Below are 24,733 nucleotides of genomic sequence, written 5' to 3'. Positions count from 1 at the left end.
GATTGTCTTGACTAGATTATCTCTTAATTCATTTTGCCTTGTTTCTTTATATGTGATTGTATGTTTGATTTTACAGGTGATACATTGTGGAGACTCTGAATTAGCTCATCTTTCTCTGTTATTTTGCTCTGGCAGTCAGTTAAATGATGAATCACCCTGACCCTGTAAAAGACTGGTTTGAAGCTTTGTTAGGGGAGGGCTACTTAAATTTTGCCCTTATCGCTACAATGCAGCCTTACTCCTAGGATCTTGTCTTTATTCCTACATCAGAGCCTTCCTGGGGTCTCAATTGAAAGCCCTGAGGCATTCACCAGGGTCTCACCACTCTGACTGGTTTGAACATCAACACCCTCCCAGCACTGTGCAACTTCTGAAATTGACTCCGAAGCTCTTGGTCCCATAGTGCTACTTTTCTGCCGGGCCTCCCCGAGTCTCATCCTGATCTCAAATGAATTTTTAAGATTATTGAAATGCCTTTTCTGCATTCCCTTCCTCATTAGTACCCTGTCCCCAGATTCCAGTGACCTTGGTAGCTCCAAGCACAGAACTCTCTTTCCTCCACTTAGATAGACTGATAACTCTATTTCTCTACACCATGGTTTGGGAAATGCCCAAGGGGAAAAGCTGGAGTGAATTCTGGGGTTCACCTCCCATGTTCCTCTTCTTTGAACAATCATTGCCCTGCACTGGTTATTACCAAATGCCTGAAAACTGTTGTTTCATATAATTTGACCAGCTTTTTTTTTAATTGTCTTTTTAAAAAAAGATAAATAGATCACTCAAAAATTTGACCAGCTTTTATACTTGTTTTTGGCAGTACCAGCTGCTCATGTCACAGACAGAATTGGAGGTCTTCGTTCCTGGTTATTTTTAATATGTGCCTAAAAAAAATTGTATTTGTAACTTGTTTGTATAAATAATTTGAGTCCTAGGATGATAGGTTATTCCAGAGAAAATGTATGTTACCTCCTGCCAAGGGCTTGGGGCCCTAGAATTCTGCAATCACTTTATTCCAATTTAAGGGACTGAGGAGAATCAAAGCTGAAGTCTTTGAATTCCAAGTTTGTCTACTTCTGGTTCACACCAACTCCTAGGGTGCAGCCAAACTAAACTGAGATGGGTCCTGGATATCAATGCCCATCTATCCTCCTCCCAGCCCCACCAAGCTATCAAAAGTTATGTGCAACATTTCAGCGTCCCCTGCAGAGTCATCAAATGCTCCTAGGGAAAAGGCATACCAAATTCTGGGCTCACTTCCCTGGATATCTGCCCTTCTCTGCATCTTCATTCGGTAATTCTTTATTTTTAGCTCTCCAATACTTGCAAGACAAATTTAAAAATGTACTTTGTCCAGCTTTTCTAGTTGCTCTCAGTGAGAGGCTTGGTCCAAATTACCCAATCTGCCATTACTGGAAGAAGTCTACTCTGCTTATAATCATTGTGTTGGGTCTGCTGTGCAGGAGGGATATTTCTAAAGAACACGTACTTTATCTTGCAACCTCTTAAAACCCTCAACTTCCCACACAGAAGAGCAGGAGTTCTCAATCCTGGATGAGCATCAACATCCCAAGGAAACGCTTTTTGCCATACTCTTGTTGAGATAGAATTCACATACCGTAAAGCCCACCCATTTAAAGTGTACACTTCCATGGGGTTTAGCAACCATTGCTACAACCATTTTAGACCATGTTCATCACCCCCCAAAGGAACCTTGTACTCACTAGCAATCATCCCCAACCCTCAACATCCCCCAGCCTCGATAACCACTAAACTACTTTCTGTCTCTATAGATTTGCCTATTCAGAACATTTCTTAAGAATGGACTCATACAATATGTGGTCTTCTGTGACTAGCTGCTTTCACACAGCATAACGTATTCAGGGTTCATTCATATTGTAGCAGATATCAGATTCTTTTTATTACCAAATACTATTCCATTGTATTGATATTCCACATTTTGTGATATTTCAGTTGATGGACATTTGGGTTGTTTTCACTTTGTAGCTATTATGAATAATATTGCATGATTTCATGTGCAAATTTTTGTGTAGAGATATGTTTTATTTCTCTTGGATATATACCTAGGAGTGGAATGCTGGGTCATATAGTAATCTGAGTGACTGCTGGAATGTTTTCCACAGTGGCCACAACACTTAACATTCCCACCAGGAGAATATGAGGGTTCCAATTTCTCCGTATCCTTGTCAACACTAGTTATGGTATTACCTATCTTTTTTTTTTAATTATAGGCATTCTATTGGGTGTGAAGTGGTATCTCACCCTGCTTTCATTTGCTTTTCTCCAATGCTGATGAAGTTGAGTATCTTTTCATGTGGTTATTAGCCCTTTGTATATCTCCTTGAGAGAAATATCCATTTGCATCCTTTGCCCATTGTTTTTCTTTTTTCTATATTTTAAAAATATTTTTTTTTTATTTTTGCAATCAAAAACTCCCCCTTCCTCTCTCTCCCCAGCCTCTTGGTAACTTCTAGTCTGCTCTCTATCTCTACAAATTTTTTATTTTGTCATCTCTTATAAGTGACTTCATATGATTTTTGTCCTCATGTGTCTTGCTTCACTGAGCATAATGTTTTCAAGTTCTTTCCTGTTGCAGCCCGTCTCATAACTTCATTCTTTCTTCTGACTGTATAATATACCATTGGGCATGTACCACATTTTGTTTATCCTTTCATTTGGGTTGTTTCCAGCTTTTGGTCATTGTGTATAATGCTGCTGTAAACATTTGTGTACAAGTATTTGTGTACAAGTTTGCAACCCTGTTATCACTTCCCTTGGGTATGTACCTAGAAGTGACCTTTCCCGATCACATGGTAATTATATATTTAACCTTTTGAGGAATTACCACATTGCTGTCCACAGAGGCTGCACCATTTTACAATCTCATTAACAAAGCACTAGAGTTCCAATTTCTCCACATCCTTTCCAACACTTGTTTTTTTTTCTTCCCATTTTTATAATTATAGCCATCCTTGTGACTGTGAAGTGGTATCCCACTGTGGCTTTGATAAGAATTTCCCTAATCCCTTTGCCTATTTTTAAGTTGGGTTATTTGTCTTTTTACTCCTGAGTTGTAAGAGTACTTTGTATAGTCTAGGTACAAGTTCCTTAACAGGTGTATGATTTGCAATTGTTTTCCCCCATTCTGTAGGTTGTCTTTTCACTTTCTTGATGGTATCCTTTGAAGCACAAAAAAGCTTTTAATCTTGACAAGTCCAACTTATATTTTTCCCCCTTAAATTGCTTTGTTCTTTTGGTATTAAATCTAAGAAACTGTTGACAAACCCAAGGTCATAAAGACTACTTCTATGTTTTATTGCAAGAGTTTTATGGTTTAGTTCCTGCATTTAGATCTCTGATCCATTTTGAGTTAATTTTTATATATGGTATGAGGTACAGTTACTTCATTCTTCTGCAGGTGACAGCTAGTTGCTTCAGAACCATTTGTTGAAAGTCTGCTCTTAATCCCATTCAAACACGTTGGTACCCTTGTTGAAAATCAATTAAGGGAAGCGGATTTGGCTCAATGGATAGAGCATCCACCTACCACATGGGAGGTCCAGGGTTCAAACCCAGGGCCTCCTGACCTGTGTGGTGAGCTGGCTCATGCACAGTGCTGATGCACAAAGAGTGCCCTGCCACACAGGGGTGCCCCCCACATAGGGGAGCCCCACGTGCAAGGAGTGCGCCCCATAAGGAGAGCCGCCCCATGCAAAAAAAGCACAGCCTGCCCAGGAGTGGGGCCACACACACAAAGAGCTGATGCAGCAAGATGACGCAACAAAAAGAGACACAGATTCCCAGTGCGACTGACAAGAATACAAGTGCACACAGAAGAACACACAGCAAATGGACACAGAGAGCAGACAACTGGGTGGGGAGGAAAGGGGAGAAAAAAAATTTTTTTTTATCTAAAAAAAACAATTGACCACATAGTGAGAATTTACTTCTTAGCTCTCAATTCTGTTTCATTGATATATATGTCTGTCCTTTTTCTAGTAACACAGTTGATCACTGTAGCTTTGTAGTAAGTTTTTAAGTTGGGAAGGGTGAGTCCTCCAAATTTGTTCTTTTTCAATATTGTTTTGGCTATTGTGTTTCTCTTGAATTTCCATATAAATTTTAGGATCAACTTGTCAATTTCTGCAACAACAAAAAAAGTCAGCTGGGATTTTGACAGGGGTTATGTTGAATCTATAGATCAATTTGGGGAGTATTGCCATCTTAACAACATTAAATCTTTAGATTCCTTCAGTATGGCATGTTCTCTCCATTTGTTTAGCTCTTTAACTTCTTTCAACAATGTTTTGCAGATTTGGAGTATAGGTTTTGGGCTTTGTTGTTAAATTTATCCCTATCTTATTCTTTTGATGCTTACAAATGGAATTGTTTTCTTAATTTCATTTTCAGATTGTTCATTGCAAGTGGTTTTTGTCTGTTCTTGTATCCTGAAACTTTGCTGAACTTACTAGTTCTAATAACTTTTTAGTGGATTCTTTAGGATTTTCCACATACCAGATCATGTTATCTGGGAACAGAAATGGTTTTACTCCTTTCTTTACAATCTGGATGCCTGTTATTTCACTTTCTTGCCTAATTACTCTGGCTAGAACCTCCAGTACAATTTGAATGGAAGTGGCAAAGACAAACATCCTTCTTGCTCCTCATCTTAGGGGGAAATCATTCAGGCTTTCACTGTGGGTTTTTCATGCATTTCCTTGATCAGTTTAAGAAGTTACCTTCTGTTTGTAGTTTGTCAAGCGATTTTACCATGATGGGGTGTTGTGTTTGCTAAATGCTTTTTCTGCATCTGTGAAGATGATCACATGACTTTTGTCCTTTATTCCATTGATACGATGCATTACATTAATTTTCAGATGTTCAATCAAACTTGCATTCCTGCGGTCCATTCCACTGGGTCATGGTGGTAATCCTCGGAGGGTGCAGCCTTGGGCATTTGCAGTCGCCCTGAACTGAGGTCGTTTTAGAAGGGCCTTCATTCTCTTCCTGGCACACCCAGTCTAGGCTCCACTAATTGCCAGCTGATTGAGCTATTGTTTTCCATAATGTCCTAGGGCATAAATTGCTCCAAAGTCTGATCCAATTAAATTTTGATTTTTTCCCAGATTAATTTTTCAGATATGTGATTGGGTTTTTTCCCTGACCTTAGGCAGGCTGCTCTTAGCTGTCTCTTTCCCTGGTTTTCTCTGGTAAACTAGCCGGCCTACTGGTTAGCTAGTATACTTTATTAAGCTACCAGTCTCTTCTTAATTGCTTACCACCAAAACCTCCTTTTTTTTTTTTTCGGTACCAGGGGCTGGGGTTTGAACCTAGGGCCTCGTTATGTGGGAAGCTGACAGTCAACCACTGAGCCACATCGGCTCCCCTGAGTTGGTTTTATCATTTGTTTTGCTTGTTGTTTGTTTTTGTTTTTCTCAGGAGGCACTGAAACCAAACCTGGGACCTCCCAATATGGCAATATGGGAGGCAGGCACTCAACCGCTTGAGTTACATCCTCTCCCCCCCCCCACTTTCTTTTTTTTTTTTTGGGGGGGGGGCACCTTTAGGCTTCAACTTCCCTACCTCTATTTCAAATAAAGTCTGGCATTCAGGGCTCTTTGTTCTTCAGGCCTGCCTTCCAATCTGGACAAAATCTGTGAGCCATGGCTCGAGAGCAGGCCTGCTTCTCTGAGTGACTCACGTGCTTTGGGGGCTAACTGCCGGAGGGGGCGTTAGCTTCTGCTGTGATCACCTTGCATCTCCCAGCTGGAAACCTCGGCCCTACAAAGAAGCAGGGGGCACTGCATCCCCCGCGTGCTGCCCCTGAGCTAGAACCTCAGTGCTACGAGCAGGGGCTGGGTGGAAGAGGGCTGCTCCTGACCTCTCCACTGTGCTCGCCTGGAATTTAGCCTCTGCAACACATGCCTGCCAGAGGGGGATGAGAGAGGCTGGTAGCCTGCCTCTCCTGGGAAGATACTCTAGCCCTGTCCTGGGAGCAGAGGGTAAGATGGAGCCCCGTGCTCTTGGCTGAACCCCCGTTGGGTGGTTTCCATCCCGCTCGGCTAGGGGTGGGGCAGGAGGGCTCAGGTCAACACTCACTGTGCTTTTTAAAAAATTTATTCCCTGCCCCTCGTTTGCGCTTGCTGTCTGCTCTCCATGTCCATTCATTGAGCGCTCTCTGTGTCTGCTCGTCTTTCTTTAGGAGGCACCGGGAACCAAATTTGGGACCTCCCATGTGGGAGAGAGATGCTTAAGCCACCTCTGCTCCCTTCTCTCACTGTTCTTTTTTATTTTTTTAATGTTTTTTTTTTTTAAGATTTATTTAAATCCCCCCCTCCCCCGGTTGTCTGTTCTCTGTGTCTATTTGCTGCGTCTTGTTTCTTTGTCCGCTTCTGTTGTCGTCAGCGGCACGGGAAGTGTGGGCAGCGCCATTCCTGGGCAGGCTGCACTTTTTTCGCGCTGGGCGGCTCTCCTTACGGGGCGCACTCATTGCGCGTGGGGCTCCCCTACGCGGGGACACCCCTGCGTGCAGGGCACTCCTTGCGCGCATCAGCACTGCACATGGGCCAGCTCCACACGGGTCAAGGAGGCCGGGGCTTGAACCGCGGACCTCCCATGTGGTAGACGGATGCCCTAACCACTGGGCCAAGTCCGTTTCCCTTTTTAATGTTTTTAATTTATTTTTAGAAGATACATAGATCGCACAAAATGTTACATTAAAAAAATACAGGGAATTCCCATATGCCCCTCTCTCACCGTTCTTGACCACATTTTTAGATATCCCTGAATAAATGTGTCTTCATTTGCGCTATGATATGCCCCTAGGAGAATTTTCAGAGACATTAAATGGTCGGCTGTCTTTAAATAGTATCAGCACCGGTTAGGCTCATTTCAGTAAGGGTGGGCGCACAGACCCAGGCTGACATTCCGGAAGCAGACCCCGAGGCAGCTCTTTCATGCTACCAGTCAGTATGCCACGCCTTGGCTCTCCTGCATCACGATCCGGAAGGGCGAGGGGGGAAGACGGCCGGCAGAGACTGTGTGTTCTTAGAGCTGCTCAGGAGGTTGTGATGGGCAGCAGGTTTGGGAACCATGGCCCAGAAGTCCATGTGCATCAAGTGGGCCCAGAGGCTTCCAGGGAGACCGCAAGGAGAAAGGAAAGAAACCTGCGTGTCGTGAGCGTTTGCTGTGTCCTTGGCAATCAATATCCATTACGTCTTTTTTTAAAAAAGATTATTTCTCTCCCCTCCTCCCCCCAAGTAGTCTGCTCTCTGTGTCCATTCGCTGTGTGTTCTTCTGTGTCCCCTTGCATTCTTGTCAGCAGCACCAGGAATCTGTGTGTCTTTTTGTTGCGTCATCTTGCTGCGTCAGCTCTCGGTGTGTGCGGTGCCACTCCTGGGCAGGCTGTGCTTTTTCGCGCTGGGCGGCTCTCCTTATGGCGTGAACTCCTTGCGCATGGGGCTCCCCTACTCAGGGGACACCCCTGGGTGGCAGGGCACTCCTTGCGCGCATCAGCACTGCATGGGCCAGCTCCACACGGGTCAAGGAGGTCCTGGGTTTGAACCTTGGACCTCCCATGTGGTAGGTGGACACTCCATCCACTGGGCCAAATCTGCTTCCACATTACATCATTTTTTAATCCTCCAGGCAGGCTGATGGTAAGCTGAAATGCCAGTGTCCACTGTGGCCATCCATGCTGCTTGTTGGTGCTCATGCCATACCAACTATTAAATATTTCGAAACTCATCCCTGCTTACAAGATGAGAAAAACTGGGACTCAGGGAGATGGAAGTGTTTTCCCAGGGTCAGTAACTACTGTGGATAAAGACCAAGATTTAAACTCCGGCCCTCGTGGCTCCTAAGCCCTTGTGTTCCCCGAGCGCTCGGGTATCTGCGGGCTGTCCCCTAAAGTCTGCTGTTCTTGGCCATCCCAGGGTTCCCTCGGGAATCGGGGGCACTGTCAGAAGAAAGCCATGGGGCCCGTCGAGGACGTGGTGGACTTGCCCGAGGAGCGGTACTCCTCGGAACTGCTGTCTCTCAAGTCGCTGGGCTCGAGGCCGCTGGCCCAGGACACGCCGACCACTAAGACCCGAACCTACTTCACCCAGACGAAGAAAAAAGAGTACATCTTGGTGCAGGTGGCCTTCTCCGCAGGGCTGGCCAGCATCTGGCGGTTCCCCTACCTATGCCACCGGAACGGAGGAGGTAAGGCGGGCGGCCCCGGAGGCTGCCCTTTAAAGGCGCTTGGGGGCTGGGAGCCCGGGCCCGGCCTGCGGGTCGAGGAGCCCGCGGGGCAGCGGACGCGAGGGGACGGGCCTCCCGGCGGCCGGCCCAGCGCGCTCCCGTCCCCAGGCCCCTTCATCCTCGTCTACTCCCTCGCGCTGCTCTTGCTGGGGACTCCGCTCCTGTACATGGAGATCGTCCTGGGCCAGCTGCTGCGGATGGACAACAGCCGCGTGTGGCCGCGGCTCCTGCCCTACCTGGGCGGCGTGGGCTACGCCAGCCTGCTGGTGAGCCGGGGCCCGGCCGGGGACCCCCGCGCGCCCCCGCCCCGCCTCAGGCCCCTGTCCCGCAGGTGTGCAGCCTGGTGAGCCTGTACAACAGCGCCGTCGCCTCCTGGAGCCTGTCCTACCTGTGCCACTCCTTCAGCTACCACCTGCCCTGGAACCACTGCCCGCCGGGGAGGCGCCCCAACAGCACGGGTGAGCGGGCGCGCGGCGGAGGCGGGCGGGGCCCACGGCGCGGGGGGGGCCCGCGAGCCTGAGCCGGGCCCCCCAGACCTGTCCTGCCTGCAGACGGTGCCGCCGCAGTACTTCTGGTACAACACGGTGCTGCGCGCCTCGGGCGGCGTCGAGGAGGGCGCGGAGAGCGTGCTGCTGAGCCTCGGCCTCGGCGTCCTGGCAGCCTGGCTCTGCGTCTGCCTGGTGCTCATCACCGGCCTCAAGCTCTCCACGCCCGTGAGCCCCGCACGGCCGCGCCCCGCACAGCCACCTGCCCGGCACGGCCGCGTGCCCCCGCACGGCCCCGCACAGCCCCGCACAGCCCCGCACAGCCCCGCACAGCCGCCCGCCCCGCACAGCCGCCTGCCCGGCACAGCACCCCCCACGAAAGCCCAGCCCCGCACAGCCGCGCCCCCGCACAGCCGGGTGCCCCCGCACAGCCCCGCCCCGCACAGCCGCGCGCCCCCGCACAGCCGGGCGCCCCCGCACAGCCCCGCCCCGCACAGCCGCGCGCTGCCGGCCGCCGCCTTCCCGTGGACGCCCCTTCTCCAGCCCCCACAGTCCGCTCTTCCCGCGCCCTCTCACCCACCCGGACCACGAGCCTGCACGAGGCCACCCGGGACGTCCCTGGCGCCCGGACGAAGGCCCCGCGCTCGCCCCAGGCAGCCGCGGCTTCCCCGCCTCCCGCGGCGCTGACTCCCCGGGCGCCCGCCCCGAGGGCCCCTTGCTGAGCCGCCTCCTTCACCGCGGCTCAGCCCCGCGGCTCTGCCCCCCCGACACCTGCCCGCAGCCTTTCATTTATTTATTTATTATTTATTGTATTTTTTTATAGATCACAAAAAATGTCACGTTAGAAAAATAAGAGGTTCCCACATACCCCACACCCCACTCCCCCACTCCTCCCGCATCCACAGCCTCCATCATTGAGGCACATTCACTGCATTTGGTGACTACATTTTGGAGCACTGCTGCACCGGGTGGATTACAGTTTACATTGTGGTTCACACTCTCCCCCAGTCCATTGGGTGGGCTATGGCAGGATGTATAATGTCCAGCATCTGTCCCTGCAATATCATTCAGGACAGCTCCAAGTCCTGATCTGACCCCGGCTTCAACCACCTGCCTGCACCTTGACAGTGTGCGGGGAGCCGCCTGGCACCCGTTCCTGTCCAGAGTCCCCCTGCCAGACGGCTTTATCCCCACCCATACTTCCCGTCCATTCCCTTGGCCCTTGGACCATTTCCCCCTTACGTGGAAAAAACTTACCTCAGTGTGTTTCTCAGGTGCCCCAAATCACTTGGGGTAACCCCACGGGCAGCCCCTGCTCCCGGGCCGCCCGAGCAGTGCTGCCTCCCCAGGCACCCCTGGAGGCGCAGCTCTCACCTCCTCAGTGTCCAGAGCAGGCCTCTCACACAGAAGTGCACTTTGCTGAGGAGTTACTAGGGTGCGCCTACCCCAGAGCCCCAAACTTACTGCCCCCAAGTCTCTTCAGTTCTCCCCACCTTTACCTATGAGCTTGTTCCATGCAGCCCTCCGCCCCCCGTCTCCTCTCATCTTTGCCAGAAAACCAAGGTCCTCCGGTCAACAAGTGCAGCTGCCCCGGCCATTTCAAAGCTCTCCCCACCCGGAACCCCCCTGCCCGCCCGGGCAGCCCACTGACGCCTTGTCCCCCCAGCAGCGGTGGGCTCTCCCTGGCACAGTCCCTCCCCAGCTCCCTCGTGCTCCCGCTGGGCCAGCACGGCCCCTGGCCCGCCCCTGTCCTCCCCTGCGGCCCGCAGCCCCCGCTGATGCCCGCCTCTGCTCTCCTCCTCCCCGCCTCGCCGGCTCCTGCCGCCCCTGCCAGATGCTGGTCGTCTTGTCGTTCTTTCCCTCCGTCATCCTTTGCTGCCTCTTTCTCCGTTGTCTGTTGCTGGAAGGCGCCGGCGCCAGCCTCAAACGAGTGGTGACAGTAGAGGTGAGGCCGGGGACCCCAACTTCCCCCCCCCAACTCTCAGGACCTCCCCCGAGTCTCCCTCCCCGCATCTTCTCTCCTTCCCCTGCCCCCAGCCCTCGTCCCTCTGCTCTTGACCCCAGCCCACCCTCGGCCAGCTCGCTGGTGCTTCCACGCCCTGAGCCCACTCCCCCCAACCTCTCGCCACCCCCCGCCCTCCGCAGCTCTCTGCCCTGGCCTCGCTGGACCTGTGGCGCCAGGCAGGAGGCCACGTCCTCTACTCCCTGAGTCTGGGCATGGGGACCGTCATCAACTTCTCCTCCAAGGTTCGCGGCAACAGCTCTGTCCAGACGGCCTTCTGGGTGGCCCTGGTCAACCTGCTCACCTCGATGCTGGCCGCGGCCACCGTCTTTCTAGTGCTGGGGTACTGGACCTCCACCAGCGGCCACGCCTGTGTCGAGAAGTGAGTGAGCCCAGCCTTGCGAGTCCCAGGCGACGCACCCCCACCCCGGCTTTACCGGTCCCCAGCCTCGTGCTCCCTCAAACTCAGGACCTCGCCATTGGAAGGGATAAGAACGTCCCATTTACTCTCAGAGAAAACAATCCAAGGGGGAGTACATACTCTAACAGGCACCACTCCATAGGTATGGCTTGGAGAAGAGACTGTCCGGCGGTTTCCAAAAGTTGAAGATGGACTGGAGAAGATCTGGGGATCAATTATTCAACTCTCCTAGGGGGCTGGTAGAACATTCTGGGCCACAGTCAGGGGTTGCCGGCTTAGGCTGCGTATTGCAATCCTTCGGGGAGCCTCAGAAAACGCTTACATTTGGGCCCCACCCTAGTGATTATAGTTTGCTCGGTCTGGGGTGCGTCTAGGCATTGGCTCCTCCAATGAAAGCAACAGCTCAAAGGAAAAGGACAAAGGCCTTGAACGGCACAAACCATCAAGACCGACACAAGAAGAAACAGAAAAATCTGAACAGCTCTATTTCTGAGTTGAACAATTAAAATCATAATTTAAGACCTTCCAACAAAGTAAGTTCAGGGCCTATATGACCTCACAGGCAAAATCTAACACTTACAGGAGTTATAATAAACACCAATCCAACACAAACTCTTTTGGGTAGTGAAGGAAGAGGAAACACTTTCCAACTCTGTATTTGAGACCAGCGTGACCCTGATACAAAAACACGTAAAGGGCATTATAAGAAAATAAAAGGACAAAACAGTACCCTTTGTCGACATAGACGAAAAAATTCTTAAGATATTAGGAAATCTAATCCATAAATATATAAAACAGATAGTCTACCTTATGAACAAGAGGGTTTATCCGAGAAATGCAAACTTATCTAACGTTGGAAAATGAATTAATATAATTCACCACATTAACAGATTAAGGAAAAGAATCATTTGACAAAATTCAATACCCAATCATGAAAAAAAAAACACCTCAACAAACTAGAAATAGGACAGAACTCTCTCCATCTGCTAAGGCATAGTTTCTCTAACTCGGCACTGTTGGATTTGGGGGCTGGATAATTCTTTGGTGTTCTGTGCTGTCACAAGACTGTGACATTAAAACATGAATAACAATTTCACAACAGTTTTACTCCTAATGGCCCAAACTACAAACAACCCAAATGTCCATCAACAGATGAACAGACAACAAACCTTAGCCTATTCATTCAGTCAACGCACAGGAGCGGACTGCTGATACATACTTGGATGAATTTCACAGGCAAACTATAGAATGAAAAAGACCAAGCACAGAAAACTCCATATTGTGAAACTCCATTTATGAGAAGTCCAAGAACAGGAAGAGCGAGTGTGAGTGATGGAAATCAGTGATTGCCTCTTGCGTGGACAGAATGCACTGGAAAGGAGCCCGAGGTCACTCTCCGGGAGTGATGGAAACATTCCGTATTTTGATTGGGGTGTTGGTTACACAGGTCACTGGTCAAAACTCATTGAATTTTACATTGACTACAGGTTCTTTTTATTATCTGCAAATTATAGCTCAGGAAAAACTGGGCGTTGGGTCGTTCTTGGCTCCCAGGTGATTCCGATGAGCGGCCTTGGCTGAGAACCACCATCTCCTAGGGCAGTGCCCTCTGCTAGAACACTGCCGATGCGGCGTCCCACGCTGGAGCTCATCCCCAGGTGTAGCCTAGAGCACTGCCCTCCTGAGCCCTGCGGTTCGATGGCCGTCTGAGGCCAGGGTGCGGAGGCCTTAGGTGGGAAAGCAAATACAAACTCGAGGTATACGTGGGCTCTGCAGTGAGGGTGGCCCTTAGAAGCAACAAAATAGATGCAAATTCAGCCACGTAGAAGAAGGAAAAGTTCACGCGGACTTCGCCCTGCTGTTGAAAATGCTCGATGAATAGGTTTGATTCCCCCAGTGCTCCAGGTCTGAGGTCTAAAAAGAAAGAGAAAATGTGGACGAATACAGAGGAGTCCTGGTGGGACTCGACCGCGTTCCTCTGCTTACCCTCCTCTCAGCCGCAGGCGTCTTGGGCAGAGCCCTGCCCTCTCTGGCCCTCTGGTCCTCAGCTTCCCTGGTGGCCGAGGCGCCGACTCGTTCTCCACCACCCTTCTGCCCCTCCCCTTCTCCTTCAGGAGCGTCTCCACGCTCAAGAACCTGGTAGCCAAGGGGGTGCTGCCGGAGGGGGCCCAGCCCCCAGAGAACATCCTGCTCCTGCCCGCCCTGCACTACCTGCACTGGATCGACCGCCTCCCCCAGGACCTCCAGCACCAGATCGTTCGCTTCTCCCCGCCCTGCAGCATCAAGGCCCAGAAGGAGAAGGTGCGTGAGCGGCAGGCAGGGGGGCCCTGGGAAATGGGTGTCTGCACAGCCCCAGGGGCCCCCGAAACACCTTTTGAGTTGTGTCCATGTTTCTGCCACAATTTCGTATGTGCCAGGCCCTTGCCAGGTTCTTGCTCTCCTGTCATTCAGCCCGAGGACCCCTCCCTGTTAAACTAGGAAACTGAGGTCCTAAAAGGTGACACTCATGCAACTAGCAAAACTTAGGAGGATGAACCCTCAGCACGTGCGCCTCTCACCGTTCCCAGCCCTTTCCACGCCCGAGACAGACATCGCTAATCGAGCCCGGACCAGCCCCACCGCCCAGACCCGCCTCTGCCTCAGAGCCCTTCTCCCCCGCAGTTCATGGACGGCCCCGGCCTGGCACTGGTTGCCTTCTCCCAGGCTGTCTCGTTGTTCCCGGGCGCCCCTTTCTGGACCATCATCTTCTTCCTGGCCCTGCTCGTCACTGGGCTGAGCACCTTGTTGAAGATCTCGGAGGGCGTCGTCCTGCCCCTCCAGGCGGCCATCCCCGCCTCCAGGAAGCATCCCACGCTGCTCTCAGGTGCCTGCCGCCGCCCGCCCCGCCGCCCGGGTCCCCAGGCCGGCTTTGGCCCCTGGACCTCAGCGTGGTCCCCCTTCCCGCGCCTCAGTGATCGTCTGCGTGGGAGGTTTCCTGGGCAGCCTCGTCTTCACCAGTCGCCCTGGCAACTACATCCTGTCCGTGTTCGACGACCACCTGGTCCCGCTGACCCTGTGCGTCATCGTGACCGTCCAGAACGCGGGCCTGGCCTGGATCTACGGAGCCAAGAGGTTACCTCCCAGCGCGGGGCCGCCCCCGGGTCTAGGGCCGACCTCGACGGGCGCCTCAGCGGGGCGGGGCGGCCTGGAGGGCGCCGGCGGGCGGGCCTGGGCGCGGGCGCCCCTGCCGTCGGGTGCCGGGCTAGGCTGAAGGCAGAGGGCCGGGGCGGCGCCGGGGCTCGCGGGGGCCCGTGTCGGGGAGCCCAGAGGCAGAGCCCAGGCTCGGGGGGGCGGGGGGCCCCAGTCGGACCCGGCAACCCCTAAGACTTGAGAGCTTCTGCGAGCGCCCAGGGACGAGGGCTCCGGGCTCCGGGCCCCGGCCGCTGGAGGCCCCGTTGTCGTCCCCCAGGTTCATGGAGGAGATGTCCAGGGAGCAGGGCCGCATCCTGTGGCCCGTGTTCACCTTCCTGTGGTGCTACGTGGCCCTGCCCGGGCTCCTGGCCGTCCTCGTCATCAGCCTCATACAGCTCTCCCAGAGGGTGCCCCCCTACTACGTCGCCTGGAACGCCAGCGCGGTGAGACGCGCCTCCCTGCACGCCCGCTCTGGGGGGACCACGTCCTCTCGGGCCTGGGCCCCCGCCCCCAGCGCCTGGGGCAGCCCGTGCCTGAACCCCACCCCCCGCCCCCTTCTCTGTCCCCAGAGCCAGGAGGTCCAGCAGCCCTACCTCAGGAGCACCCTGTGCTGGCTCTCCCTCCTCGCCGCGCTCACCCTCCTGCCCATCCCGGCCCACCCCCTCCACCAATGGTGGTACTTCCAGGACCCCATCATCCCCGAGCCCCTCGAAAAGCAGCTGCCCTTCAAAAAGTTGCCCCCCATGTCCCCCAAGTCCTTGCCGTGGCCCAAGCAGCCCTTGAAGAACGCCAACTTCATGGCCCAGGAGAAGACCAGCGACAGCTCCGTGCGGGGGCTGACCCTCCACCCCTGGCAGTGCGGGGGCCCCGTGCACCGGGAGGGCAGCCAGACCTCGTCCTGGTTCAGCCTGCCCCTGATGAGCTCCGTCACCTCCGGGCTCTCCCTGCGCAGCGTCAGTCTGCCCCCCTCCAGGCAGGTCAGCCCGGCCTCCAGGACCCCCGGCAGCGGAAACCTGCAGGCGGAGGCCGCGGAGGGAAGCCCGGCCGGGAAGCCCACGGGCTAACCGCGCAGCGCCCGCTCTTTCTCCAAGGCAGCAAACCCGCCCCGGGACTGGCGGCCGTCGGTGCCTGCTTTGCCGTGGGAATAATTGGTTCTGCCAGCAGGGAAGGGCAGGGGCACACGGGAAGTCTGCCCAGCAGCCGGGGACATCAGTGGCCTGGCCTTGGGAGGAGCTGTCCCCCTGGGGAGCTTTGCCCCCTCCGGGAGCAGCGCTGCTTCTGAAGGAGAACCGCTGCGCCATCGGAGCATTCGGAGGAGGGAATCAACTCGACTGCTCAGGGCTGAACCACGGGCCCCACTTCCCCGCCTGCGAAGTGGGGGCACCATGCTGGCCTGCTGGGGTGGGCGCCACCGCCCTCTCCAGGACGCGGCCTCCCCAGTGATCACGGCGATCGGCAGTGTTCTCTCCAGCCCCTCCACCCCCAGCACCAAACTGGGTTCCTGGGGCAGCTGACGTCTCCAGGGCTGCCCTCTCAGAATGGGACAACAATGCTTTGTGGGTCAATAAATGGGTCCACTAGGACCCCAAGCTCAGGCCATGAGAAGAGTGTTTCTCTGAGGGGCCCGGATGTCAGCCCCCCTTCCACTCACACATACGCCCCTTCCCAGCCAAGCTTCCAGTCGCCCGCCTGCTAACCCCAAGCTCCCTCTGCCTTAGGGACACAGACGCTGAGTGTCCAGACCCTCCTTGTCATGGGATTGAGCCAAACTGTGGGGAAACTGCAACAGTCAGCACCACTCAGTTTAAATCCACCCAGTAACCGGTGACCACACTAAACCCACCCCATGGCAGTGACCCCGCTCCTCCCACTTCATTTCCCACCACACTAGGACAAATCCCACACAGCGGGGTGCCTTCAGTGATGGCACTTACTGTCTCACAGCTGTGAAGGCTAGAAGCCCTGTCGGCGGGCTGTCCTTGTGGTCCTCTGGCGATCCCGTCACACGGGGATGTCCCCTCCTTTCTCTTCTGGGTTCCAGTGACTTCCAGCTTCCGCCTCCTCGCCCTGGCTTTCTCTGTATTAGCCTCCAGTAACGGGATTGAGACCCACCCCGATTCAGCTGGCCAATCTTAACATAAACAACAACCTCAGAAGGTCCCGTTCACCGCTGCTCACAGCTCACACCCGAGCGGCGAGTGGAGTTGCCATCAGGAGCCTGCTTTCCTCGGGTGTGTCATTCCCACCCACCGGGCCCGAAGAGCGCCTGCAGGGCCTCTCACTTCCGGGGTTCTGACTTGGAAGGGGGTCCCTCGTCCACTTGGGCTTTGGGAGGGGCCACCTGGTTTCCATGGGACCAAAGAACTTGGCGTTTTTAGGGATGTTTGTGGACACAGGTGAGGTCTCTGAATGTCCGAGGAGTTAAGGCAGCTCGGGGAGCGGAGCGCCTCTAGTTGCTTCTCGGATGAAGAGGTTTCCCCACCTCCACAGGTGGTGGCCGGGAGATCGAACGCCACCTCCCATCATTGCCTCCGCTGGTTCTCAACCAATTCCCAACTCACAGCCTGCCCTTTCACACCTTTCATTTACCACAGAGGTTTCCAAACAATCTTTATCCCGCTCCCTTATCACAGCTTTTTTTTTTTGAGGTACCAGGGCCGGGGATTGAACTCCAGACCTCACGTGTGGGAAGCCGGTGCTCAACCACTCGAGCCACATCTGCTCCCTTATCACAACGTTCTGAGTTAACTTTTCCAACACATGCAGAGAGTATGTGCCTGAACTACTGTCATTCTATATATTTAATACCAATAAAGCTTAATTTGTTTTGCTGATTTTTGTTTAAAATAGGTAGAATACAAGTTATGAGTTTTTTCTCCCTGTACCCCCAATATAATGCCTTCACCTACACAGTGTGGAGGCCCCTGAGCCTCTCAGGGGCAGAGGTCTCCTTTCCGCCCCGAGACCCCCACCTCCTGGCCTCCCTGCCTCCTCCCTCGCCCTCCAAGAACTCTTGGTCTGGGATGACCCAGCTCAGGGCCAGAAGGCGTGGAGCTGGCTGGAGCGGGGAGGGGGGGACTCCAGCAGGTGGACGGGCCCTCCCGCTCCTCCCCACCCCGCCACGCGCCTCCTCCCCTCTCAGAGCCCAGACCTGCCCCACCAGGCATCGTGAGCAAGGTGTCACCAGGGGCTGGGGGTGGCACAGAAGCCAGGGTCCAAGATGCTCCTAACACCGTTTGGCCTTTAAAGTCTGTTCGTTTGAGCTTGGGGGGCTAAGGGTCCCGGCCCTGAGGACACCAGCCACGTGCTGTGCTCACCCCATTGCCCTTGTTAACACCAGGTCAGGGCAACAGGCCTGTCCTTTGCCAGGGTCCTTCCCCCGGGGGTTCAGAGGAGAAGAGTGACCACCCCGGGGCGAGCAGTGCCTGAGCCAGCCCTGGAAGCAAGGACTTCTGGAGCTTACGCTGGGGTCAGCCCACTTGTAGCTTCTCCACTCAATTAAACGCTTCTTGCCCCTTGCAGGTGAGTGCCAGCATCGACCTACATTGCCCCATCCGAGGAGAATGTACGAGAACATGTGCGGTGACCTCCCCGGGTGGGGATCTGGCGCTCCCGGGGAGTGCGGCATTGGAAGTCTCCGGCCCTGTGGGGATGGCTGTGGCAGAGCAGGTCACATGTGGGAATGGCCACGCTGATAGGACAGCGTTTGGGTGAGTGTGCTGGCGGCGTGGCATCTGAATCTGGCTCTTCAGCCCATCTAGAGATGCTCTAATGTGACAGCATAAATCTGTTTCTGCTTAAAATAATGATTATAGAGGATTCTATTGTTTGCAGCTAAAAGCGTTGACCAATACAGGTTATTTCCAGATATCCATCCACCATGGAAGCATAAAGACATCTGCCCTAGAATTCATCTGAAAATAAATGACACCATATTCTCAACCTAATTCTGAAAGAAGAGTTCCTGAAATAGTCACAAGTCACAACAGTTTTGTTGGGTAAGAGTAGAGCTTTGCAAAATGACTCCTCTGAAGGTAAAGTGATCATCGGGATAGGTGAGTTTGGGTATTTTTGTTTGAGAAATAACAGTTTCTAGAGTCACACCTTTTAACGTGGCGTTGGAATGTGTTTGTCACATTGAATGTAGCGTATCTGATGTTCTATAACTTCCCTTCAAGGAAAACAGTAAAGACAGCTTGAAGCCTTCTTCAGATAGCCCAAGAGCCATCCAATTCTCCATCTTAATCACGGATCAAACCTTCTCTGAAACTTAGACAAGATCAAGAAGAGGAGATCAGCTAAGGTGATTCTATTAAGGAGGAAACATCAGACAAACCCAAACTGAGGGAGTCTACAAAATAACTGGCTTAGACGCCAAAACCGCCAGCGTGGAGGAAGACAAGGGCCAAGCAGAGCTGTCCCTGACTGGGAGGAAGAGGCATGGAAACTGGATGGCATGCTTGTCCTGGATTTGACCCTCGACTGGGGAAAAATGTTCTTTCTATAAAGGATATTATTGGAATAATTGGGATACAATGGATCATAGAGTCTGTAGATAATAGATGGATGTTGAGTTGTGGATTTTGACAATGCTGTGATTATGTAGATGAATGTACTTGCTTATTTAGGACTGAACAGGCATCATGTCTACAGCTTACTCACACAGTTCTGGAAAATAATATTTATTATGATGGTAATAAATGTGAATGATGAAGTGATAAAGTAATTGTGGTAAAATGTGACAACTGGGGTGTCTGGGTGGAGGGTGTAATACAGGAATTCGTTATCTATTGCATGAAGCGGAAACAATTTCAAATAAAAAGTTAACCACTAAAAAGGCAAAAAAAAGGATGCATGATAATTTCAATGAACACCGAAAGAGCATTTGATAAAATCCAACACCCTTTCGTAATAAAAAACACTCAGAAAACTAGAAATAGAAGGGAACTTCTTTAACAAATAAAGGGTATTTATGAAAAATCACAGCTAGCATCACATTCAATGATGAAAGACTGAAAGATTTCCCCCTAAGACCAGGAAAGAGAAAAGAATGCCTGCTCTCACCACTGCTATTCAACACTGGATGGAAAGTTCTACTGAAAGCAATTAGTGAAGAAAAAGAAATAAATTTATCCAAATTGGAAAAGAAATAACCTATCTCTATTCACAGAAGACATGATCCTATAGAGAGAGAAAACACTATAGAATACACACACACACACACAAAACAACCAAACAACAACAACAAAACACTACTAGAGCTAATAAACAAATTCAGCAAGGTTTCAGGGTATAAGGTCAACATTCAAAAATCAGTTGTATTCTATACACCAGCAATGAACAATCCAAAAAGGGAAATTAAGGAAACAATTACATTTGCAAAAGCATCCAAAAGAACAAAATACCCAGAAATACATTTCACTAAGGAGGTAAAAGACATGGACACACACAAACACTAAAAAACACTGCTAAAAGAAATAAAGAAATAGAAAGATATTCCGTGTTCATGGATTGGAAGACTTATTACTGTTAAGATGACAATACTACCCAAGTGATCTAGAAATTCAGTGCAATCTCTATCAAAATCCCAATGACCATTTCTGCATCAATGGAAAAGCCAGTACTCGAATTCTTATGGACCTGAAAGGGGCCCCAAATAATTGCTGTGGGTTTTTCATAAATTCCCTTTATTGTGTTGAAAGACTTACCTTATATTCCTAGTTTTCTGAGTGTTTTTTATCATGAAAGGGTGTTGGATTTTATCAAATGCTCTTTCTGTGTTCATTGAGATTATCATGCGTCCTTTTTTCTTTTATCATTAACCAATGAATGGATAAACAAAATATGGTAGATGCATATGATGGAATACTATTCAGCTATAAGAAGAAATGAGGGAAACGGACTTTGGCCCAGTGGTTAGGGCGTCCGTCTACCATATGGGAGGTCCGCGGTTCAAACCCCGGGCCTCCTTGACCCGTGTGGAGCTGGCCATGCGCAGTGCTGATGCGCGCAAGGAGTGCCGTGCCACGCAAGGGTGTCCCCCGCGTGGGGGAGCCCCACGCGCAAGGAGTGCGCCCGTGAGGAAAGCCGCCCAGCGTGAAAAGAAAGAGCAGCCTGCCCAGGAATGGCGCCGCCCACACTTCCCGTGCCGCTGACGACAACAGAAGCGGACAGAGAAACAAGACGCAGCAAATAGACACCAAGAACAGACAACCAGGGGAGGGGGGGGAATTAAATAAATAAATAAATCTTTAAAAAAAAAAAAAAAAGAAGAAATGAAATTGGAATGCATATGACAACATGGATGAACCTTGAGGACATAATGTAGAGTGAAATAAGCCAGACACAAAAGAACAAATATTGTATGGTCTCTCTAATATGACCTACATACAATGAATAAACTTAGGGAGTTAAAATCTAGAGTATAGATCACTAGGAGAAAGAATGAGCATTGAGAAGGGGGTACAGATGCTTAATATATGCAGAATTTTTAATAAGACTAATTATAATTGTTTAGAAATGGATAGAGTGGATGGTAACACAATATTGTGAGTATAAATAACACCACAGATTAATAAATGAGATTGTGGCTGAAAGGGGTAATCTAGGGATGTAAATGTCAATAGAAAGAAAGCTAGAGGAGAATCTTGGGACTGTATAACAGAGTGAGCTCAGTGGTGGATGAGGACTGTGGATAATAATACAAATACATGAATGTTCTTCTATGGACTAGAACAAATGTACATCACTATTACAAGGTTTTAAGAATTTGGCGATACAGGGAAAAATACAACTAATGTAACTTATGGACGATAGTTAACAGTGATAATGCAATGTTTTTGCAGCAGGGGCAGTGAAGGTACTGTATCATTGCCAAGGGTCATCAACAGGGGAATATAAGGGGGTGGGGGATTTGTCTTTCTGGCAAAATGAAAATTTTGTTGACTGAGGGGATGACAGCAAACTCTGTTATGAAACGGAGAGCCACTGAGTAAACACGTTGGATGGACTGTACGAGGCATGGGACTGTTTCACGCGGCGACCCCTGGGGTGGATGATGGACTGTGGTTAACAGTCTAAATGTGAGAGTGTTCTCTCGGGAGCTCTAACAGTGCACAACACCAATACACGGTGTAAATAACGGGGTGGTTTATGGGAAGTCTGCGTAACTTCCTTAGTATAAGCTATGGACTATAGTTAGTAATGTTTGGACATTCTTTTTCTCATTTATAACAAATGGGCCACAGCAAGGCAAGGTGTTGGTGGTGGGGTAGTATATGGGAATCCTATATGGTATGCATAATTGTTTTGTAAATTCATAATTTCTCTAATTTAAAAAAACACACACACATTGAGATGCCACTTCATACTCACTTGGATGGCTAGAATTTTTTTAATGGAAAATAGCAAGTGTTGGTGAGGGTGTGGAGAAAATGGAGCATTCTTATATTGCTGAAATGAATATAAAATGTGCAGCTGCTGTGGAAAACAGTTTGAAGGTTCTTCAAAAAGTTAAACATAGGCGGCGGTGGACTTGGCCCAGTGGTTAGGGCATCCGTCTACCACATGGGAGGTCCGCGGTTCAAACCCCGGGCCTCCTTGACCCGTGTAGAGCTGGCCCATGCGCAGTGCTGATGCGCGCAAGGAGTGCCGTGCCACGCAGGGGTGTCCCCCGCGTAGGGGAGCCCCACGCGCAAGGAGTGCGCCCCATAAGGAGAGCCGCCCAGCGCAAAAGAAAGTGCAGCCTGCCCAGGAATGACGCCTCCCACACGGAGAGCTGACACAGCAAGATGACACAACAAAAAGAGACACAGATTCCCGTGCCGCTGACAACAACAGAAGCGGACAAAGAAGACGCAGCAAATAGACACAGAGAACAGACAACCGGGGGGAGGGGAGAGAAATAAATAAATAAATAAATCTTAAAAAAGAAAAGTTAAACATAGGGAAGCAGACGTAGCTCAACTGATAGAGCGTCTGTCCACCATATGGAGGGTCCAGGGTTCAATCCCCAGGGCTTCACTAACTCATGTGGTGAGCTGGCCCACGCGCAGTGCTGCCACGCAAGGAGTGCAGTGCCACGCAGGGGCGGCCCCACGTAGGGGAGCGCCACACGCAAGAAATGCACCCTGCAAGGAGAGCTGCCCCATGTGGAGGAAGCACAACCTGCCCGGGAGTGGCACTGCACGCACGGAGAGCTGACGTAGCAAGACGACGCACGAAAAAGAGATGCAGTTTCCCAGTGCTGCCACATAATGCAAGTGGATGCAGAAGAACACACAGGGAATGGACACAGAGCAGACAGCGGGGGGAGAGAAATAAATAAAATAAACCTTTAAAAAGAAAGTTAAACAGAATTAACACATGACCTGGCAATTCCACTTCTAAGTACATACATAAGGGAATTGAAAACAGGTACCCGGGTTCTCACACACCTCTGTTCATAGCAGCATTAGTCACAGTAGCAGTTTGATGGAATTGATGAATTTTAAAAAGAAATATTGGATTATGCTTGTAATCTGTACCTGGGCGTGACTGAGTTATGCTTAGGGCTTTAATTGAGTCACATCGTTAGGGCGTTGAGTCTTCACCCCTTGGTGGGTGGAGACTCACAGATGAAAGGCATGACAAAGGACAGAGTTGGAGCTTTTGATGCGAGGGTTTTTAATGTTGGAGTTTTGATGTTGGAGTTTGATGCTGAAGCCGTAAACTGGAGCCCTGGGAAGTCAGCTCACAGAGGAAAGAGAAGCCAGCCCCAGGAAGGAAGGAACCTTGAAGCCAGAGAAAAGCAAGACCCTGGAGCGTAGGAGCCCAGCAAGCCTGAGCCCTCGCGGCCGTCGGCAGCCGTCTTGCTCCACACAGACTTCGGTGCGGGAAGTAACTTATGCTCTATGGCCTGGTATCTGTAAGCTCCTGCCCCAAATAAAGACCTTTTTAAAAAAACAACCAATTTCTGGTATTTTGCATCAGCACCCTTTGGCTGACTAATACCGTCACAATAGCTAAAAGATGGAAGCAACCCAAGCGTCCACCAGCAGATGAGTGGATAAACAGCATGTTGTACACGCATACAACGGAATGTTACTCAGCTGTAAAATGGGAGGAAGTCCTGAAACATTCTGCTAAGTGAAAGAGGACAGACACAAAATGTCACGTGCTGTATGACTCCATTTATATGAGAAAGCGTGGTAAGCCATTCCATAGAGACTGAAAGCAGAGTGGTGGGTGCCAGCCAGGGGCTGGGGGAGGGGGATGAGGGGCAACTTCTTTTTGTACACAGGGTTTCCTTTTGGGAGGATGAAAATATATTGGAAATAGAAATGGTTGTTGTGCAACATTGTGAATGTATTAAATGCCACTGAATTGTTCACTTAAAATTATTTGCTTTATGTCATGTGAATTTTGCCTCAAATTAAAAAAAAAATAGGAACTTGGGTTTCAGAGTGGAGCAAAGTACCAGGATAAACAGAATTGTTCTTTTAAACCCTCTGAAGTTAGAAACAACCTCAGTGTCCAACAAAAGTGGACTGATTAAATGCACCAGGGGGCATTCACCAGACAGAGACTGCCCTTAAAATTTTGATTAGATGTGTTGTCCTTGGCATGGGAAAGAGCCTAGATATATTGTCAAATTTTTAAAAACAAATCACAACTTGTACAGTAGACTCCAACTTTTATAAAAAATATTTGTATAAAATGTCTAGAAGGTTATAGAGGGAAACAGATATGGCTCAACTGATAGAGCATCCGCCTACCACATACGCGGTCCAGGGTTCAAACCCAGGGCCTCCTGGCCCGGTGGTGAGCTGGCCCACGTGTAGAGCTGATGCGCGCAAGGAGTGCCGTGCAGCGCAGGGGTGTCGCCCGTGTAGGGGAGCCCCCATGCGCAAAGAGTGCACCCTGCAAGGAGAGCCGCCCCACGTGACAAAAGCGCAGCCTGCCCAGGAGTGGCGCCACACACACGGAGAGCTGACGCAGCAAGATGACACAGCAAAAAGAGACACAGGTTCCCAGTGCCGCTGACAAGAGTGCAAGCGGACACAGAAGAACACACAGCGAATGGACACAAAGAGCAGACAGTGGGAGGGAGGGGAAGGGGAGAGAAATAAATAAACTAAAATAAAACAATAAAATAAAAAGAGGGGTCAAGGATATGAGAGAGTCCATTTTCCAGGAGTGCACAAGTCACAGTCCGGCAGGCAGTGGTAGTTTCCGCCTCAGAAACCCACAGTTCTTTCATCTGTGCCCGTTCCTGAGGGCAGATGTAGTCCAGCCGGGGTCAATGGCTTCATCTGCACTTGGCCACGCAGTGACCAGACTGTCGGGGGGCATTAAGGGGGGGGGGGGGGGGGGAAAGGGGGGGCAGTCCATAATCTCGGCTGTGGCCTTCCA

At 51.1% G+C, this 24,733-nt stretch overlaps 1 protein-coding gene across 1 annotated transcript; it reads left to right on the top strand.

Annotated features, from left to right (window-relative positions):
• The first annotated feature begins 7,991 nt into the window (after nucleotides 1-7,991).
• LOC101426390 (orphan sodium- and chloride-dependent neurotransmitter transporter NTT5-like) lies at nucleotides 7,992-15,482 on the top strand. Its single transcript, XM_058279144.1, has 9 exons — nucleotides 7,992-8,528; nucleotides 8,594-8,720; nucleotides 8,797-8,975; nucleotides 10,582-10,692; nucleotides 10,893-11,131; nucleotides 13,285-13,471; nucleotides 13,832-14,033; nucleotides 14,122-14,281; nucleotides 14,619-15,482. The coding sequence occupies exons 1-9, from the start codon at nucleotides 7,992-7,994 to the stop codon at nucleotides 15,403-15,405; spliced, it is 2,529 nt and encodes an 842-aa protein (XP_058135127.1). The 3' UTR covers nucleotides 15,406-15,482.
• The last annotated feature ends 9,251 nt before the right edge of the window (nucleotides 15,483-24,733 follow it).

Source organism: Dasypus novemcinctus, chromosome 18 (genome assembly GCF_030445035.2).
Source record: "Dasypus novemcinctus isolate mDasNov1 chromosome 18, mDasNov1.1.hap2, whole genome shotgun sequence".
NCBI lineage: Eukaryota > Metazoa > Chordata > Mammalia > Cingulata > Dasypodidae > Dasypus > Dasypus novemcinctus.
Note: the sequence above shows the minus strand (reverse complement) of the source record. Positions and strands in the feature narration are given on the sequence as shown.

What these genes read in the sequence shown, in the direction of transcription:
- LOC101426390 (XM_058279144.1), top strand. Translation starts at nt 7,992, where the DNA reads ATGGGGCCCGTCGAGGACGTGGTGGACTTGCCCGAGGAGCGGTACTCC. An exon ending in TCAAGGCCCAGAAGGAGAAG is followed by an intron (nt 13,472 to 13,831) that starts GTGCGTGAGCGG and finishes TCTCCCCCGCAG; the next exon opens with TTCATGGACGGCCCCGGCCT. An exon ending in TGGATCTACGGAGCCAAGAG is followed by an intron (nt 14,282 to 14,618) that starts GTTACCTCCCAG and finishes GTCGTCCCCCAG; the next exon opens with GTTCATGGAGGAGATGTCCA.